Genomic DNA, 18,995 nt, shown 5'->3' with positions numbered 1-18,995 from the left:
AGGTATTTCATAGGCTTATCAATACCAATGAACTTCCTTGAAGCCATCGTAAGGTTTCATGGTTAAAAGACGGACATTTTACTTGCCCTTAATATCTATAGTAGGGTATTAGGAAAAAGAAAATCCAATTAGTATGGCTTATGGGTTTGGCTCTGTTAAATTTGACAGTCCAAGTCAATCTGTCATTTACACGTCAGATATAGCTTGTATGGGTTGGAGTGGTTTCATATGTGTTCTCTTACCGTTGAAGGTCTCCACGTGGATTTGACTATTCCGCTGGAGAAGCTCTTAGAGCCTGTTTGTGAACACTCCACCTCGTCATTGTCCTCGTTTTCTCTCTATATGCTCCTCCGCATAGTTACTGTCATTGCCAGATTCTCTCTATTTATTTTATTTTTATTATATCAACAACTAAAAATTAAAATAACTAGTCTTCCGTGAGTTTTATTCACGACCTCCTACTTATACATGAGAGACTTACGTCACTAGACTGAAACTGAAATTCTCTTATTAAAATAATGACAGGACCATGATTTTTTAATTTTTCATAATGGAGAGCAAGGGAGGTGAATTTGTCGATGAAAAACACTTCCTAAATTTGTTGAAAAACCTCTGTTTTTAAAAACCCAATCCTTTTGCCCATACCATCTTCAATAGAGACCAGTCATCTCCCCCAATCCCACCCCTCTCTCTCTGTTTTAGATGATCAATCTAACCCAATACCATCTTCAATAAAGACCAATCATCTATCAGTCTTTTATCTAATCCCCAGTATCAGAATGCTCTCCTCATCTCTGTCTGTCATCCAAATCCAATCTTCTATGCTCCTTTGCTCACTCCTCTAGCTTCAGCAAAACCCAGAAACACAATTCTCTGTACAATGGAAGGTACCCTCTTCCCAAGTAGACCAGTCCTTCCTATTCAAACCAGCAGACCAATACAACCAAGCCCTCCTGTGAAATTCAATGCAACCACTTTGCCACCCCTTCCCCAAACCCCATCTTCATTTCCTATTGACTCTCTTCTCCAGCACCTTCTCAACATCTCTTCACCTCCCAACACTCCCCACAACCTTAAACCCTTAAACCCACCACACCAAACCAATGCCATTTTCCCTTCTCTTCAAATTTCAGTGGATTCGACTCCGAAACAGCACCAATTGAAGAAACCCACCTCGGTTTTAGTCCACGACTTTGAGGACAAGGCCAAACCAGAAGATGGGCTTATCGACTTCTTGACAGTAAAGGGTAAGATGATGTTCAATTCCATTGTAGAGTCGCCTTTGCATTGTGTGAATGAATTATGTGATTCTGCTAAGTTTGAGTTGCTTGAAGTTGATTTGATTAGTCTGTTGAAGGCATTAGACCTTTCTGGCAATTGGGAAAGAGCCCTTTTGTTGTTTGAATGGATTATGCTGAACTTACATTCTGAAAGTTTGAAATTGGATAAGCAGATCATTGAACTAATGGTTAGAATTTTGGGTAGAGAGTCACAGCATACTATTGCATCCAAGCTGTTTGATGTAATTCCCATAGAGGAGTACTCGCTGGATGTTCGAGCTTATACCACTGTCATTCATGCATATTCTCGCACTGGCAAGTACGAACGAGCAATTGACTTGTTTGAGAAATTGATGGAGATGGGTCTGTCGCCAACTTTAGTTACTTACAATGTCATGCTTGATGTTTATGGGAAGAAGGGTCGATCTTGGAATAAAATTTTAGGCCTCTTGGATGAGATGAAGAGCAAAGGATTTGAATTTGATGATTTTACTTGTAGTACAGTGATATCTGCTTGTGGAAGAGAGGGTTTGTTGGATGAGGCAAAAGAGTTCTTTGCCGGATTGAAGTCACAAGGGTATGTACCAGGAACAGTTACCTATAATTCTTTGCTACAAGTTTTCGGCAAGGCGGGGGTGTTCATGGAGGCATTGAGCATATTGAAAGAAATGGAGGATAACAACTGCCCACCTGATGCTGTTACTTACAATGAGCTTGTGGCAGCTTATGTGAGGGCAGGATTCGCCGAGGAGGGTGCATCTGTGTTAAAAACAATGACCCAAAAAGGAACTATGCCAAACGCTGTTACATACACTACCGTGATAAATGCATATGGAAGAGCAGGAAAGGAGGAAGAAGCTCTAAGGTTGTTCAACCAAATGAAGGAGACTGGCTGTGTTCCTAATGTTTGTACCTACAATGCTGTCCTTGCAATGCTTGGAAAGAAGGCACGGCCAGAGGACATGATAAAAATACTTTGTGATATGAAGTCGAGTGGATGTGCCCCTAACCGGATTACATGGAATACAATGCTTGCCATGTGTGGTGATAAGGGCAAGCACAAGTATGTGAATCAGGTGCTTCGAGAAATGAAGAATTGTGGTTTTGAGCCTGACAGAGACACCTTCAATACCTTGATCAGTGCATATGGACGGTGTGGGTCAGATATAGATGCTGCACAGATGCACGATGAGATGATTAGAGCTGGATTTACCCCATGCATTACAACTTACAATGCACTTCTAAATGCTCTGGCTCGGCGAGGGGACTGGAAAGCAGCTGAATCTGTTATTCTAGACATGAAGAATAAGGGTTTTAAGCCTAATGAAACCTCATATTCATTGATGATCAACTGCCATGCAAAGGGAGGGAATGTGAGGGGGATAGAGAGAATTGAGAAAGAAATCTATGAGGGTCATATTTTTCCTAGCTGGATTCTTTTGAGAACACTTGTTCTTGCAAACTTCAAGTGTAGAGCACTAAGGGGTATGGAGAGGGCATTCCAGCAATTGCAGATTAAAGGATATAAACCTGATTTGGTCCTGTTCAATTCTATGCTTTCCATTTATGCTCGAAAGAACATGTATGACCGGGCTAATGACATGCTGCACATGATTCGTGAAAACGACCTTCAGCCAGATCTTGTAACCTACAATAGCTTGATGGACATGTATGCCAGAAAGGGAGAGTGTTGGAAAGCAGAAGAAATTCTCCTGTCCTTACAAAAATCTGGTGGGAAACCGGACCTTGTCTCTTATAACACTGTCATCAAAGGATTTTGCAGGCAAGGGCACATGCAAGAGGCTATAAGAATTCTCTCTGAGATGACAGCAAGAGGGATTCGACCGTGTATTTTTACCTACAATACTTTTGTCACTGGCTATTCAGGGCGAGGAATGTTCTCAGAAGTAGATGAAGTGATTAGCTATATGACTCAGAACAATTGCAAACCTAATGAGTTAACCTACAAGATTGTGGTGGATGGTTATTGTAAAGCAAGGAAGTTTGAAGAAGCTATGGACTTTCTGTCAAAGATTAAGGAGATTGATAATTCTTTTGATGATGAATATGTGGAAAGACTCTCTTCTCGCATTAGGGGCAATTGGGAAGCATTGGAGAACTTAAGTAGTCCAAGTTACTGATCACAGTACAGGGCATTGGCATTCATCTTTCATACATCAAAGTACTACCCAAGTTTTTTGGAAACACCCGAGTCTGTAGGGTTTGAAAATGAAGATACTTGTGAAAATTTGTAACTATGTTGTTCCCTACAGGGGGCGGGGTAAAGAATGCTTTGCATTACAGTGTCAGAACTGTGAGCAGGTAACTGTAATTTTCCCTCAGGAGTCTGAAATCCAAGGCTGTATTAGCTGCTTAGAGAGTTTTTCTGTAAACTATTTTTGCATACTTAATAGGAAAAGCTGCCTTCTTTGCTTTGTACATAATTTCTATTTATTTTACAACAGGATCAATAAATCTTTGTAACATATCTTGCTTCCACTGTTTTCCATAACCACTTTTGGAATCATGATTCTCTTGATCTCTTTCTTTATTATGTGTATGTCAACACGAACTGCTTTCTCTATGTTCTTATATGTCTTGGTGAAGAAGAACTGTGTTGCCTAGAGTGGGATTTACTGATTTAGTCATTTGGTTATTTCATATATGTAGGGTTTTAAACCTTGCAAAATAGTCTAAAAAACAAGTGTTTTCATTTCAATTCAGTCGTATAAGATTCCTGAAAATTAGGATTTACATGCAGAAAACTTTGGTACTTGTTGATTTCTGGGATCTGAGGATTTATGAGAGCTGATGTTGTTCATATATATTTACATGCCTGTTTAATCTGAGTTTTGACAAAAGATAGAGAGCACATTTCCACTAATTCTTGCTACTAAAGGGCAGAACATTATGAAATGTTTCTGATAGACCTCATCAGCTCTTCCCACGTGCAATCACACCCAACAATACTGACATGAGAATCAGAACATAAAAAAGATAATAAAAAAAAGTGCCTGTGACCTTAGTAGTTCTAACAAAAGTTGAACAGCATTTTAAGAGTATTCAAGGACATGTTTGGACGTATCGGAAAAGAAAGTCTTTTACTAAACAGAGTTTACGTTGAATGTGCTTTCTGTACTCTCAAGAGTTTGGGCAATAAATTTCATTACTCTCTCACTATTTTTTTTTTTTTTTTGGTTACAAAAAGTTTAGGTAAAAGGGAGTCTTCCCTACATTGCCAGGGTCAGGGCAAACCTACGACCTCAACCCAACAGGACTTACGAAACTGGCCAGTGTCCCAGCCCAGCCCATTGATATGGAATTATGCAGGACATTTTCTAGATTGCCCACCAAATGAGAAATTATTGGTAGCGGGGATCGAACTTGTGTGGGTTTACACCTCAAGTCCGCCCTTGCCAACTGAACTAACTCTCATTGGTCTCTCTCTATTTTGCAATCCACACTCCTTCTCTCTGTTAGTTGAACAAAAATATAAAATTTAAGATACTAAAAAAACAAAATATGAAGTGTGGATTGTAAAATAGGGAGTATGAATTTCACTCCCCTAAATTATAAGCATCATCTTCATTTATTTAATGGATTTCTTTCACTAATTTGTCTTATTTTTATTCTTTCAAAAAATTAGGACGTCTTCGATTTTAGCGTGTCGCGTGTCCACAGACTCGATTTAACGTGCTCTACATCTTTCACGAAAGAAGTTTCTTCAAAAAGTGAATTCTAGAAAAAGTCAAACTTGGAGCCCTTAAGGGCATCTTTAGCAATGTTAGTCACTTTTTAGTCAAATTTTAGCCAAAGTAGCTAAAATGGTATTTTGGCTAGCCACTTTTAAAACTCATCTGCATCAGTTCTCTCTGTTTTAGCTAGTTTTAAATTTATATTATTTTTTGAATGAAGATTAAATAGTTAAAAATGTATATATAAATTACATAAAATATCTCAAAATGAACGTTTTAAATTAAAGAGAGTCTCATCTCGCTCTCTATGAGCATCTTTAGCATGCTCTATTTTGGCTCCGTAACTATTTTAGAGAACATGTTTAACTTTTTATCTATTTTAGCAGCTGCACCAGACTCCTAAGTGGCTCTCTATTATAACTTTTAGCTATCTCGCTCATAAAATGATGAAATATAGAGACCGAGATGAGGCTCTCTATAATTTAAAACATTCATTTTGAGTTATTTTTATGTAATTTATATATACACTTAAACTATTTGATCTTCATTTAAAAAATAATATAACTTCAAAATTAGTTAAAATATAGCGCTCTACAGTCGTATGTCTAAAGTGACTAGCCAAAATGACTTTTTAGCTATTTTGGCTAAAATTTGATTCAAAAATGGCTCACATTGCTCAATATTTAGTAGTGAGATAGCTAAAAGTTATAACAGAGAGCCACTTCGGAGTCTGGTGCAGCTGCTAAAATAAATAAAAAACTAAAAGTTATAACATGTTGTCACATCCATTATATTTTAAATATGCTAAAAATATAATGGATGTGACAACATGTGGTTGGCTATTTCGTGGCAATATGAGTTAATTATTTTAAAAATAAGTGAGATCATCCGTAAATTGAATGCTTGAGCTATTAGAGAATAAAGAGAGTTTCGATTGATTATGATCCACGGGGAGAATAAAGTGAATCTACACTTGAATTTGTATAAAATCTAGCATTTTCTGTGGATACCGAGTGTCATCAAGGCCAACCAAAGACTGAGGGTGAGAGCAACGCAAAGCAAATATCGAGTAGGGCAAGGGCAAGTGCAAGTAAATATCAAGCTATGAGATGGTAAAGCAAATGTTTGAGCAAGGCTAAATAAACACCCATTGCCAGAGTAAGACCAAGTAAGTGTTTGAGAATGGCCAAACAAACACCAAGTGCCAACAAGGTTAAGCAAAGGATTAAATACTGCTTACTCCCTATACTTATAGGGTTTCATCGTTTCAGTCCCTGACCTTCGAATTTCACCTAAAAAGTCCCTGAACTCTCAATTTCCTCCAAATTCGTCCCTGCCGTCAAGCCTCCGTCCAAGACTCCGTTATCTCGCTGACGTGGCGGTCATTTCCATGCTAAAAGTCTATTATACCCTCACTTACTCTTTTTTTTAATTAATTTTTTTCTCTCTCTCTTTTTTGTTTGTTTTTTTTTTTACCTCTTCTTCTTCCACATCTCTCCTCTCCTCTCCTCTCCTCCCCTCTGTTTATCTCAGTCTATTATCCGGAAGCTCTCATCCTCCGGCATCTTTCTCGCTGGATCGAGAATGTGCATACCCATGACCAGAATCATCCGAAAATTACCATAACAACAAACAAACCACTGATCAACTCCAATCAACACCATTGGGATCAGAGATAATATCATAAATCCAACCTAATCACAGATTCACTACTCAGTTCAATTATTGATTAAACCAAAACAGATCATAATCTCAACAAATCAAGAATCAGTTAAACTTGATAATTCAACAATTCATATACAATTCCACATTCACGCACAGCAAAATTCACAACCAGAACCCTTTTTTTGGCAAATCTAGTTACAAAAAAAAAAAAAAAAAAAAAAGCCGAGATCTAACCCAATCAGACGGGGAACTAAGCAACACCAAGCCTCAATTACTACCGGACCCATCTTCTTCAAAGAAGATTTAAACATCGACTGCATTTATTTCATACAAAACACATCAACCCCTCTCAAGCAGATTTGAACTTCTAAAACATGAACATAGAATAGAGAAATCCAAGTAAAAGAGATACCATCATAGGTAGTGCCACACTGCAAGCAAACTTTGCCCGCCTCCTTGACATCATCATCGAAACAAGCCCTGCAAAAATTTAAAGGGACCCAAGTGAGCGATCTCTCTGAATTTAGAGACTCAGAAACACCAAAATGGCCCAAGTGAGCAAAATCTGTAGCAAATGGAGCTCAAAGCATCAATCTTTTACCCAATGTCTCCAAACCAGTGGTTGATCCGTACTCGATCAGAACCGTACCAGACCAGTCGCCGAGCTGCAAACTCGATGCTCAAAGACCACACCACGTCTTCTCCTGTCGTCATTCCTCTATGCAGACCACCGGCGCTCTGACCATCGATGTTCGACCCAAATTCCCACCGTACCAGATCGGACCCGACTTTTCCTGCTCCTGTACTGACCCGCCAGATTGAATCTTCTGACGTCGACAACTGCTGACATCGTTTCACACAGGAAAACCAAGAGCCGGCGAAAGATGAAGAAGTAGAAGATGGAGAAGAAGACAGCAAGGGATTCATTTTAAAGTTGCCGATTGAATCCCATCGACGGCCTTGTCGAGCAGGCGGCCTTGTCGTCGTCTTTGAGAAGCTGAAGCTGAGACTCCAAAGCCTTCTTCTTGAACTCGATGCCGCCGATTTTCAGCCGAGTGAAGAGGTCCCGGATAAAGAGGCTGAGATTCTCTTTATCCGAGCCTGAACCCAGATGCGACAAAACAATGGAGGGACGCGGCGGATCTGAGCAGCCGTTGACCTTGGAGGGATTGGTGTTGTCTTTGACCTTGAAGAGGACGATGTGCTCGACGACGGGGAATGACGACATGGTGATTGTGGCGAATGTGGGGATGCGGGTTTTGGGGAAAGAGAGGTGGTGGTGGTGTTTGGGAGGTGAGAGAGAGCGAGAGAATGGAAGAGGGAGTGGCCTTGAGACACAGAGTCGCCGTCATGTCTAGAGAGAGAAATGAAATCAGGGGTTTTGAGTAGGTGAGGAAGAAGAGAAATGAAATCTGGGTGATGGAGGGCACCTCCGATACTAGATTGGGGCTCTGTTAGAAGAGGATGTAAAAAAAAATTTTAAGTGAGGGTAAAATAGACATTTTGGCATAAAATGGGTGCCACGTCAGCAAATTAACGGGTAATTTGGACAGAGCTTGACGGCAGGGACGAATTGGGAGGAAATTGAGAGTTCAGGAACTTTTTAGGTGAAATTCGAAGGTCAGGGACTGAAACGATGAAACCCTATAAGTATAGGGAGTAAACAGTAATTAACTCTTAAGCAAATGTGAGAGCAAGGTCAAGCAAACACCAATTGAATTTAATTAAGGACGTTAGACAAATGTCCTAAAAAACTTTAGATGACATTTTGAAAAATTTGCCTCGATCAAGGAGTCATTTTAAGTAGTTTTCAAGGATGTCGAAAAAAAAAATGTCCTCATAATTAGAGAAAATGTTCTCTAATGTCTATGAGGACACTAGAAAAACGTTTTTGTAATTGAAAGCAGTGTATTTTGATATCTAGTAGAACACTATAAAAGCATTGGGTTATTATCACAAATGGTTGAACTATACCTCAATCTTATCGATGGTACCTGAACTTTAATTTTGATCACAGCCAGTACCCGAACTTTTCGATTTCATTTTAAGTGGTACCTAGAGCCACCTCCGGTCACTATTCCGACTAAAAACGGCATGGGAGGCAATCATAGTGATGATTTTTGATGATTTCAAGGGTTGCAATCATATATAGTGATGATTTTTTGGTAATAGACTTGCCTTGAACTCGTTTCTTTTTTTTATTTATTTTTAGATTTGGCTTTTTTGGCCGGAATAGTTACCGAGGGTGGCCTTAGGTACCATTTAAAATGAAATCGAAAAGTTCGGGTACTGGTTGTGATCAAAATTGAAGTTCAGGTACCATCGATAAAATAGAAGATAAGTTCAGGTACCATTTGTGATAATAACCCAAAAGCATTTTTACAACTCAAAACATAGGTGCAAAAGTAATAAAATCTACGCATAACAACATATTTTAATAGAACACCATGCTTTTTGTAACATCATAAACGAGAGGTGTCTATTTATAGTCGTATGATTGTCTGATAATTTAGACTAAGGTTTATAAAAAGACACAATACTAGCAATGGTATAGAAAAAGAAGATTCATGAATGAGATTGAGATTTTTTTCTTAGAAATTATAGGAGTTTCTTAATCGGATATGCAAATTGTAATATTGTATTTATTAATATTTTATTTAACAATCTATTTATACTATAATCAGTGTTTTCAAATACGTTTAGGGGTTGCGCTCTGGGCGCGCATCGGTCTGAGGCGGACTTAAATTTCCTCTAAGTAACCAAAAGAGCTGTTGACCTCGAAAAATCCAGCTAGTTGGCCCAATTTATGTTTCGAACCCAATAAGAAAGACAGGAAAGTTACATCCTAATTATCATGTCAAACACGTGGACCTAAGCCACATTCATGCATTTGAGGCTTACAACAATAAGCGTGGTGTGCAAGGTTACGGAAAAGTATGACGTCTATAGTGAGCTTTAGACATGGTGTTAATTTTGGAGTTGTAACCAAATTTTTTTTTTTTGGGTCAAATAGAGAAATTCATTAAAGAGGACAAAGTCCAAAAGTACAACCAGACTAAACAAAAAACAAGATAAGGGACAGAAACAAAGAAAGCAAAACAAAAACAAGCAGCAGCAGCTGGATAAACTTCAACTCAGTCTGGGGGGCGTGGTTGATCATCTCGACGAAGAGCTGACACCAAAGAGGTTGGGGGGGGGGGGGGGGAGTAATTCATCCACTCTTGGGATAGAAGCCTCTATTTTGCTAGCTTGGCCGCAGCATCCGCTGAACGGTTAGCTTCACGGGGAGTCCAAGTACAGATGAAGTTATTGAAATGAGATTTAAACCTGAGAATGTCTTCCATAAAAGGGTTTAGTCTCCAACTCTCACCACATTCTTGATTGTTAACGAACTCCATCAAATCCTTACAATCACATTCACAAACAATATTTAATTTGTTCAAACTTGCTGCCAGGAAACACCCTTGAATTAAAGCCATAGCCTCTGACTCAATGGCTGAATTGTAGGGGTTAAAATAGCTGCCCCCAGCAAGGAAACGCCCACTGTGATCTCTTAATATTGCACCAGTGCCTCCATTCTTTGTCAGGGGATCCCAAGCTCCGTCTGAGTTGATCTTGATAAAGTTCTCAGGTGGAGGCTTCCAAGTAGTAATGCTGCTACTTGTCAAAGGAGTTGAGGTTAGCGAATCATTCACCATCTTAACATTTGCCCATTCCAAAGAACTGAAATTGGCATTTGAGATGACTATATCCGGGTATACAAAGCCATTCTTGTAGATAGCAGCACATCTCATTTTCCAAATTTCAAAGAGAATGAATCCCAATAGCTCGAAGAAGACTGAAGGATCATCGACCAGCTTTGAACCTTCCTCAATGGTTCTTAGAAGCCAACAATCAAGAGTAGAGATTTTCTCAAGTCTTGGACGATAACCGAGTGGGCTGCCGAACCAAACCCGTTTAGTCCAAGGGCAAAGAAGAAGGCAATGCTAAATTGTTTTAGGGTATTGACCACAGAGGCTACAAAGAGGAGATGGAATGACTTTCTTTTTGAACAGATTACTGAAGCAGGGGAGTGCATTAGAAATAGCTCTCCAGAGGAAGTTTGAGATTTTTGGGAGTAGACCAGAGTTCCAAATCACTTTCCAAACTTTACTATCAATTTGGTGAGAGGAAGAGGGCTTACCGATTTCGGGAACTACAAGCTTGGAAGTTAAGTAGTGGTAGCAAGATTTCACCTTATATTTACCCACTTTCTCTCTTGGCCAGATAAGAGAATCATCTTTGTTGAGATCACCCAAAGGAATTGACTTGATTGATTTAGCATCCTCAATAGACAGGAAAGGTTCAATGTGGTCAATCATCCAGCAATGGTTAGTTGGATCAATAAGTTCCTGAACAACAAGGGGGGTGAACCGGTTCCGGGTGTCGATAGGTATGATAAGGCCCCCATTAGTGTTGGGTACCCAACGGTCAGTCCAAACATCAACTGATCTTCCGTTGTTGATTTGCCAGAAAGCATGATTAGAAATCGTGTCCCTACCGGCAATTAAGCTGTTCCATCCCCATGAAGGACGCCTACCATTTTTGGCACTCAAGAAAGAGGAGTTTGGAAAGTACCTTCCTTTTAACACTTTCACCCACAAGGCATTGGGGTTTTTTAGGATGCGCCAGCATTGCTTGGCGAGCAGAGCCTTGTTGAAAGTGTTGAACTCTCTGAAACCAATTTCACCCTTAGATTTTGCTTCACACAACTTAGGCTAAGCATTCCAGTGAATTTTTGACTTGGTATCAATATATCCCCACCAAAAGTTAGCAAGATCAGAGTTTATGGCTTTACAGAGAGTTTTAGGGAGCAGGAATATGGACATGGGAAAGGTTGGAACAGCTGAGGCAACTGGTTTTAGCTAAACTTCTCGACCCGCTTGGTAAAGAAAATATGGTTTCCAACCTTTGATCTTACTTGCAATGCGATCTCGGATGTAAGTAAGCGTTTCTCTTTTGGTTTTCCCCCAATGACAAGGCAGACCAAGATATACACCTGGTTTCTCAGCAATAGGGATTTGAAGAATACTTGCTAGGTCAATTTTGATATTCTAGGGGGTACCAGCTGAAAAGAGGACTGAAGACTTGTTGAGATTGATTGACTGACCCGAAGCTAGGCAATACTGAGATAGAACAGAAATGAGAGTTGTGCAGTTTTGCTTATTGGCTTTGGTGAAGAAGAGAGCATCGTCAGCGAAAAAAAGATGAGTCAAGCAAGGCCCGTCATTGCAAATATTGATTCCTTGAAGAGAGTTAGCTGAAACTGCACTAGCAATATTGATAGATAGGACTTCACAAACAACCACGAAGAGGTAAGGGGAAAATGGGTCCTCTTGCCTAAGTCCCCTTGATGGTTTGAAAGAGGTACCTGCAGCTCCGTTGACCAAGACAGAGAAGGAAACAGAGGAAACACATCCCATAACAAGTTTAACCCAAAGATTATCAAACCCCATCTTCTTCAAATTAGCTTCAAGGAAGTCTTATTTCACTCGGTCGTAGGCCTTGTTCATGTCAAGTTTTAGAGCTAGCTCATAATCAAGAGCAGATTTCAAGCACTTTAAATGATGATAGACTTCATGAGCTATGATCAGATTATCCTGGATTTGTCTTCCAGGAATGAAAGCATTCTGCTCCTCAGAAATAATCTTTGGAATAATGGCCTTGAGCCTATTTGCAAGAAGCTTGGATATAATCTTGAAAGAATTGTTGCATAGGCTAATAGGTCGAAACTGATCAACAGACTCCAGAGTAGGGACTTTGGGAATGAGAACGATATTGGTTGTGTTGATAGGCTCAATCGAGAACTCATCTTTGTAAAAGCACTACACCATAGAATTGATGGTGTCACAGACCACCTCCCAATATTTATTATAAAACGACCCTGGAAAGCCATCGGGGCCATGAGCCTTGAAAGAACCTAATTGTTTGATGGCTCTAGTGACTTCATCCACCGTGAAGGGTTTAGAGAGCTCCCGGTTTTGAGATGCTGAAATTATTTGAGGAACACAGTTTAAAGCACCGCTCAAATCCCTTGGAGAAGAAGCTTGAAATAGAGTGCTGAAATAGTCTTTAAAAGCAGCTCGAATACTGGCCTCATCAGAGATCCAAGAGTCATTACTTAAGTGAAGAGTGGAATTCTGTTAACTTGTCTTTTGTGTAAAGCGGTCATGTGGAAGAACCTGGAGTTCCTATCACCCTTTCGCAACCAGTTTACTCTTTAGCGTTGATGCCAGAAGCTTTCTTCAAGAGTCCAAACTCTTTCCAACTCCATAATGATGTCACTTTCCTTGTTTCGATCAATAGGGGAGACTCCTTGAATCAAAACCAGCTCACGGTTGAGAGACTCAATTAGAGTCCTGTTGTTTGGAAATTTTCTCTTACTCCACTCCTTGAGTCTCACTTGACAGGCCATTAGTTTGGAGTTAAGAAGCTTGTAGGCATTCACATCATTACCGACACTCCAAGCATTTCTTATTATCTCTTCACACTCTTGATCAACAGCCCAAGCTGCTTCAAATTTAAAAGACTTCATAGCTTGGGGGACATGCGGTTTGAGAGAAACAAGAAGGGGGTAGTGATCCGAACCGATACGAGCTAAATGAATAATTCTTGCATCTGGCAAGGCTTGGAGCCAATCGGAATTTCCCAAGGCTCGATCAAGACGCTCCATAATTAGGCCATCATTTCTCTTGTTTTCCCAAGTGAATTTGGGGCCACAAAACCCAAGATCAAAGAAGGAATTGGAGTTCATGAAATCCTGTAGGAACCTACGTCTATTCCAGTGAAGAGGGATACCCCCTTCTTTTTCGTCATTCGAGAGCAGCTCATTTAGATCACCGATACAAATCCATGGGCGAGAAGGGACAACCTGTAGGTTAGCAACAGAGCTCTAAAAGACGGGCTTATCACTGGCATAAGGAGGGCCATAGAACCAGGAAGCTTGAAAACAAAAATTTTCATGAACTAGAGCAATTAAAGTATCAAAAACAGAACGACTTTTCGAGATAAAATCCACCTGAACATCTGGCCGCCACCAAAGAGCCAGGCCACCAGCGGCCCCAATAGGGGGAAAGGTTTTTCCTTTGTAGTAGCCGAACCGTCGTCGGAGGATATTAACTCGATGATCAGACTGCTTGGTTTCAGATAAGAAAACTACAGATGGAGAATGGGACTTTAAGATGTCCCCCAATTTTTGGACTGTCAAGGCCTTCCCCAAACCTTGACAGTTCCAAGCGAGAAGTGTACTCATTGGGGACTTGTGACTGTAGGCCAGTCACCACTGCCCTGGAGAGAGGATTACCCTTCCAGATTTCCATCATGTGATAAGGTTCCCATACTGAACTCCGAGGAATCTTCCAAAATTTCAACAGTAATCTCCTTAAACTGGCCAAAAATTGAGACTGGGGTCAGGAAAGTGACCAACCTTTCTCTTCCTTGAAGCTCGCTGGTACCAAGATGAGCTGACGCTACGGTTGTTTGACCGTTCTCTCGTCGTTCTGTATGTCCTGTTCCTATGCCCAAAATTTATGTTTCTTTCGAGACCACCACCACCCACAACTGGTTGAGCAACAAAGGATTGGCCATAATCCTCATGAATAGGATTAGAGATAAGTCTGGCTTTTTGGTGGCGGGGAGAGAGGTTGAAATTGGTTTGCGAAATGGGTCTCTTGGTGTGAAGGGAGGAAGTGGGTTTCAGTTGTGCAGAGAAGGAGTGGAAAGCTTGGGGGTTTTTTTTTTTAAAAGGAGACAGAAAAACTTGAGGGGTCACTAGGGCTAGAGTCGAACTAGGTGTAGTTAGAAGTGGTTCTTTCTCCATAGAGAGAAAGGTTTTGACTTGAAGATGTTTTGGTACCGACATGGCATTTGAGCAGACAATGGTCAGATTTGGGTTAGGGGGTATGGAGCTTTTTGGGTCAGAGGTGGGCTTAAGTTCGAGTAGACAAAGTCTCTACACTGGAAGAGCAAAAGTTCTTGGGCCTGTAGGGGTGTGGTTTTGGTGGTGGGTTTTTCCTTTTATAACACTTAAGAGGAGCGGGCCTAGAGTTCTTTTTGGCCCAACTAACATGGGTTCGGGTAGTAGTAATGGCTACCTTCATCCAGCTAGGGCTTGGGAAAGCAGTCACCTTAGGATTCTCAGAATGATCACGGGGAGAGAAGAGAGGTGAGACATTGGTCAAAGTGTTAAGGCATAGAACGGTAGGGTTGTCAGCATGCTCATTCAAATTTGAACTTTTACCTGGTTGGTCACGATCAAAGGGCACAACAGGCGAGGATTGATGCATTGACAGAGACGACATTGTGGACTGGTCATTATCAAATGAGGATCTTGAAGAGCGGGTTGCCATACCCGTGAATTTCCTGGAACTAGGGCGGTGGCGGTGCTTTCTCGTGGGCATCCCAAAGTTGAACGGAGGTGGAGTTTGCTAGATTTTCTGTTTCGTCCAAGAGCCATACCAGATGTTTTCCGGTCTCTCTTGGCCTGGTTGAAGTACCTGAAAATTTCTGCAGTCGTCAAGAAGATGTCCCAGTCTTCCACACTTGACACGGAGATAGCCACGAAGAGAGGCATCGACATCACCATTTTCCTCAACTTCTAAAACATCCCCAATCTCAGAGCCAATGAGACGAGCATTCTCATCATTCATTTTTTCATACGTGAGACCAGAGATCTGGACCCAGAATGAAATAAGATGTAACGGAGCATCATTGATGGACCAGGTAGGAAGCCATCTGATAACATTGAAGAGGTGGTTTTCTATGTTCCATGGGCCACCCTCGATAATCTTCATTGAAGCTTCAGCGCTAACCTTAATGGAGAAAAGATTCCCCCTGAGATGAGCAATTTGAAGCGGTCCAAGGTCCTTCCAAGCTAACCTAATAGCACCTTTAATGCCACCAATGTTGGGCATAACATCAACAATGAGAGCTCCCATGAGAGACACCGTGTCATGGACCTCATCAATATGACAAGTGTTTTCCAGTCGTGCTGCAAGATGGTCATGTGAAACCATTGCAAACAGAGGGGGACCAACCAGACAAAACTGAGAGGGAATCAAAAGCTGGGACACTTGTAGGGGAAAGGGAGACCAGAGAGATGTACTAGAATGCTGGAGAACAACTTGGAGGAGCTACTACCACGTGGGTAGAGAAAAAACAAGTTCCAACCAAAAAGTGGAAAGGCTACCACAACAGGGTAGAGGGGAAGTACTGAAATACATAAACTAGTGTCGTTGACCAGAAGGAATCAATTAGACACTACACCAATTTTTCAATCAGACGACAGTTTTTCACTGTCGTCTGATTATATACTTTGCTGTTGTCTATCTCAATGGGTCTGATATATGGATAAGAGAATACCAAAAAACTGTCGTCTAATAAAGTTTTCTACAACAGCAGTTACTACCTAGTCTGTTGTCTGAATACCACAAAGAACAACAGAGTTGGTACCTTCACTCTTGTGCAAAGCAATTTCAGTTGGCAGATCCTAGAAGGATGGGACGTGTAAAGAACAGTTGGAGAACATTTTTTTGTAAAAAAACTGTTGTCTGAAGGACGCTTGGAGTTCAACAAAGTAATTGAATACTATTGACTGACTTTGAACCAGACAACAGAAAAGTTGTTAAAGCCATTGTGTGTTATTGCATCCTAAAACAAAATATGTTTAATAACTATTGTAGATAGATGATTCAGACAACAGTTTTTTCTTTCTTTTTCTTCATGTTCATTTGTTAGACAATGGTTTATTGTTGGTGTTGAATTGTCTGAGATAGAAGAGAAGACATACATTCTGTACAATTGAACAACACATCCTTGATTCCAAAAACCATTTCATTCCATAAGCAATATTCATCCCAACATTTACAAGGAATTAACACTGCCTAGGTGCCTATAAATACTTAAATCCAAACAATATAAACTTGTCCATAAAACGTGTCCATTGCACATTAACCATGCCTATAACTAAAGCAAATGTGATAGTGATCCCTTTCCGGCATCCTAAAGTGTCCTAGAACAGAAATTTTCCTTGCTGAGATGCTGCATATAATTAACAGGGAACAAAGGCTCAGGGCCTGCTTTGTTTACTTTAGATTATTCACTGAGCATGTCTACCATTCTAGGAGTAAGTGGAATCCACAGGTGCTCTCCATAACCTACATCCATAAGTAGAAGTAAATATATGCAACTGATGACCTAGAAACTGGAAATTAGTAAACTGTAGGCTGCTGTTTAAAGAAGATCCAAGAGACAAAACATGAACAACTTGGGCTTAAAATTATATAAGTTACCAAAATGGGATATAAGATGTTAAAGAAGTCTGATAGGAGATTTCAGCTATGCATTTCAACAAACACCTTAGGCATAAGAAACCCAGTGTTCTATTTTCCAAGAAACAAAGATAGTTTAACACCCAGTATTGCTGTGTTCAGAAATTCCTGTAGCAGACCTGCAACTTTGAAAAATCATAAGTAATTCTAGAAAAATCATTTTTAGGAGATTCCAATTCTGAAACAATCCTTAAGATGTCTACTGCAATCTGTAAGAATATAATAACTTCAAATTCCCAACTGAACTGTACAGTTTTCAGTAAAAGTTCAACTGGGTCAGAAACTCGGAAACACAAATTCACATTTGCAGAACCTCTTTTCTACCTTGAGTTTTAACCAATATATGAATCCTAAATAGAAGAGCTAAAACTTAACAGAAACAAACCAAAGAACCTATATCTTTAGACTCCAAGAAAATTGCATTAATGTTTTGTTAATATAATGATCATGTCGAGCATATTTTCTATGCTTTTAGAATATATACATCAAACTGCAAACATGATAGTTAATTAGTATGAGTATGCACCTATTTTACGTAGTTAAGTTGTTTAAATGCTGATGAGAAAGAGGCAGAAACAACTACGAGAATGGTTGCAAGAATGAATCAAATAGTACCTACTCTACTTGATAGTGACGAAAAACAAAAACAAATGCTGAATGGGAAAACAAAATTTTGGAGTCAGATAATCACCTTAGAGAGAGTGGTTGCTTATGCGAGACCATAGTCTGTATTCTAGAAGAGGCATCAAGATATTGCTGCTCTTCATACTTCCACACAATCAATTATCTTTCCTCATTATCTATAGATGCCAATAGTTAACAAAACATAAAATCCATACTCACTTGTCTTCAAGTCTTTGGTGTAGCTGCCAATGGACCTAGCAAAAACATGTTACCAAAATAGATGCTATTCAATTCCAAAACTGCCAAATTTCATTATTTAGAATCAAAAGTCAAAACAGATACAGACATACAGTAACCAAACTAATATAGCAACTTTTAGCTAGACAGAAAAAATTTGGTTTGCAAGTCCAATAAGCTACAGACCAGAGTTCCAAAGCTTCACAACAATTGATAAGTGGCTCACAAGTTTAGTCTACAGCAAAAGCTTTTCAAAATCTCAATTAAATTGGATTCTTACTCGTGTCCTTAACCTGTTGGCACATCTGGAAAGCTCGCTGGTCGATGGTCTATAATTTGAAGGGAGAAAAGCCTTCGGATCTGCTATCAACTCTTGTAAAAATTTCTTCCTCAGCTTCTGAATTTTCTGCATGGGATAGAAGCAAAAATCAGAGAATTAGAGACCAATGTCAATAGACAAGATGCAGCTTTCACTAAAATTTTGAGCTCTCCTCCCTCAGGTTTCATAAAATTAAATTCAGACAAAAAAAAAAAAACCTAATATAGCAACTTTTAGTACATAGCAAATTAGCAAATTAGCAATTCAGATTACCCATTACTCCCTTAGTACACAGCAACTTCTTCTTTGTGTTTTAATGTTCGACTATCCAAATACCCATTAGTAATTCAGATTACACATTACTCCATTAGTACACATCAACTTCTTCTTCAACCTAGTAATTCAGAATTTCAGATTACCAAACTAATTGTCAGTAAATTTCTAAATTGGATCAACAAGGGTGACCTGCATAAATTTCTAAATGACAATATGCATATGATAACATAAGGATATTCAACCAAAGAGATTTGTGCCTTGGCCAAGCGATATATTATGGGAAGAGATTGTGGAAGGTAAATAATTAAAGATGATAGCTTTATAATGTATATAGAGACAAAATACATAGAACTGAACTCCTTAGAACAGTGTTATGTAAAATGGGTATAGTGGAATGCCACAATGCAATACATGTTAGTTTAATCACCAAACAACCATTACCAATATACACTAAGCTGCAAATTTCATATTATTTTGAGCAGTACTTACATGGGAACATTCATAATCAAGTAGGCAACTAAACCAGGAAAAA

The 18,995-nt window shown here is 39.6% G+C and overlaps 1 protein-coding gene across 1 annotated transcript; it reads left to right on the top strand.

Moving 5' to 3' along the window:
• The first annotated feature begins 580 nt into the window (after window positions 1-580).
• On the top strand, window positions 581-3,807 carry LOC133710077 (pentatricopeptide repeat-containing protein At2g18940, chloroplastic). The gene has a single exon (XM_062136054.1). The coding sequence runs from the start codon at window positions 881-883 to the stop codon at window positions 3,419-3,421; it is 2,541 nt and encodes an 846-aa protein (XP_061992038.1). The 5' UTR covers window positions 581-880; the 3' UTR covers window positions 3,422-3,807.
• The last annotated feature ends 15,188 nt before the right edge of the window (window positions 3,808-18,995 follow it).

The sequence above is a fragment of the Rosa rugosa genome, chromosome 5 (genome assembly GCF_958449725.1).
Source record: "Rosa rugosa chromosome 5, drRosRugo1.1, whole genome shotgun sequence".
Lineage (NCBI taxonomy): Eukaryota > Viridiplantae > Streptophyta > Magnoliopsida > Rosales > Rosaceae > Rosa > Rosa rugosa.
The sequence above is the reverse complement of the archived record's forward strand: the minus strand, read 5'-3'. Positions and strand labels throughout refer to the sequence as shown.

Excerpts from the sequence above, each read along its gene's own strand:
- LOC133710077 (XM_062136054.1), top strand. The coding sequence starts at position 881 with ATGGAAGGTACCCTCTTCCCAAGTAGACCAGTCCTTCCTATTCAAACC.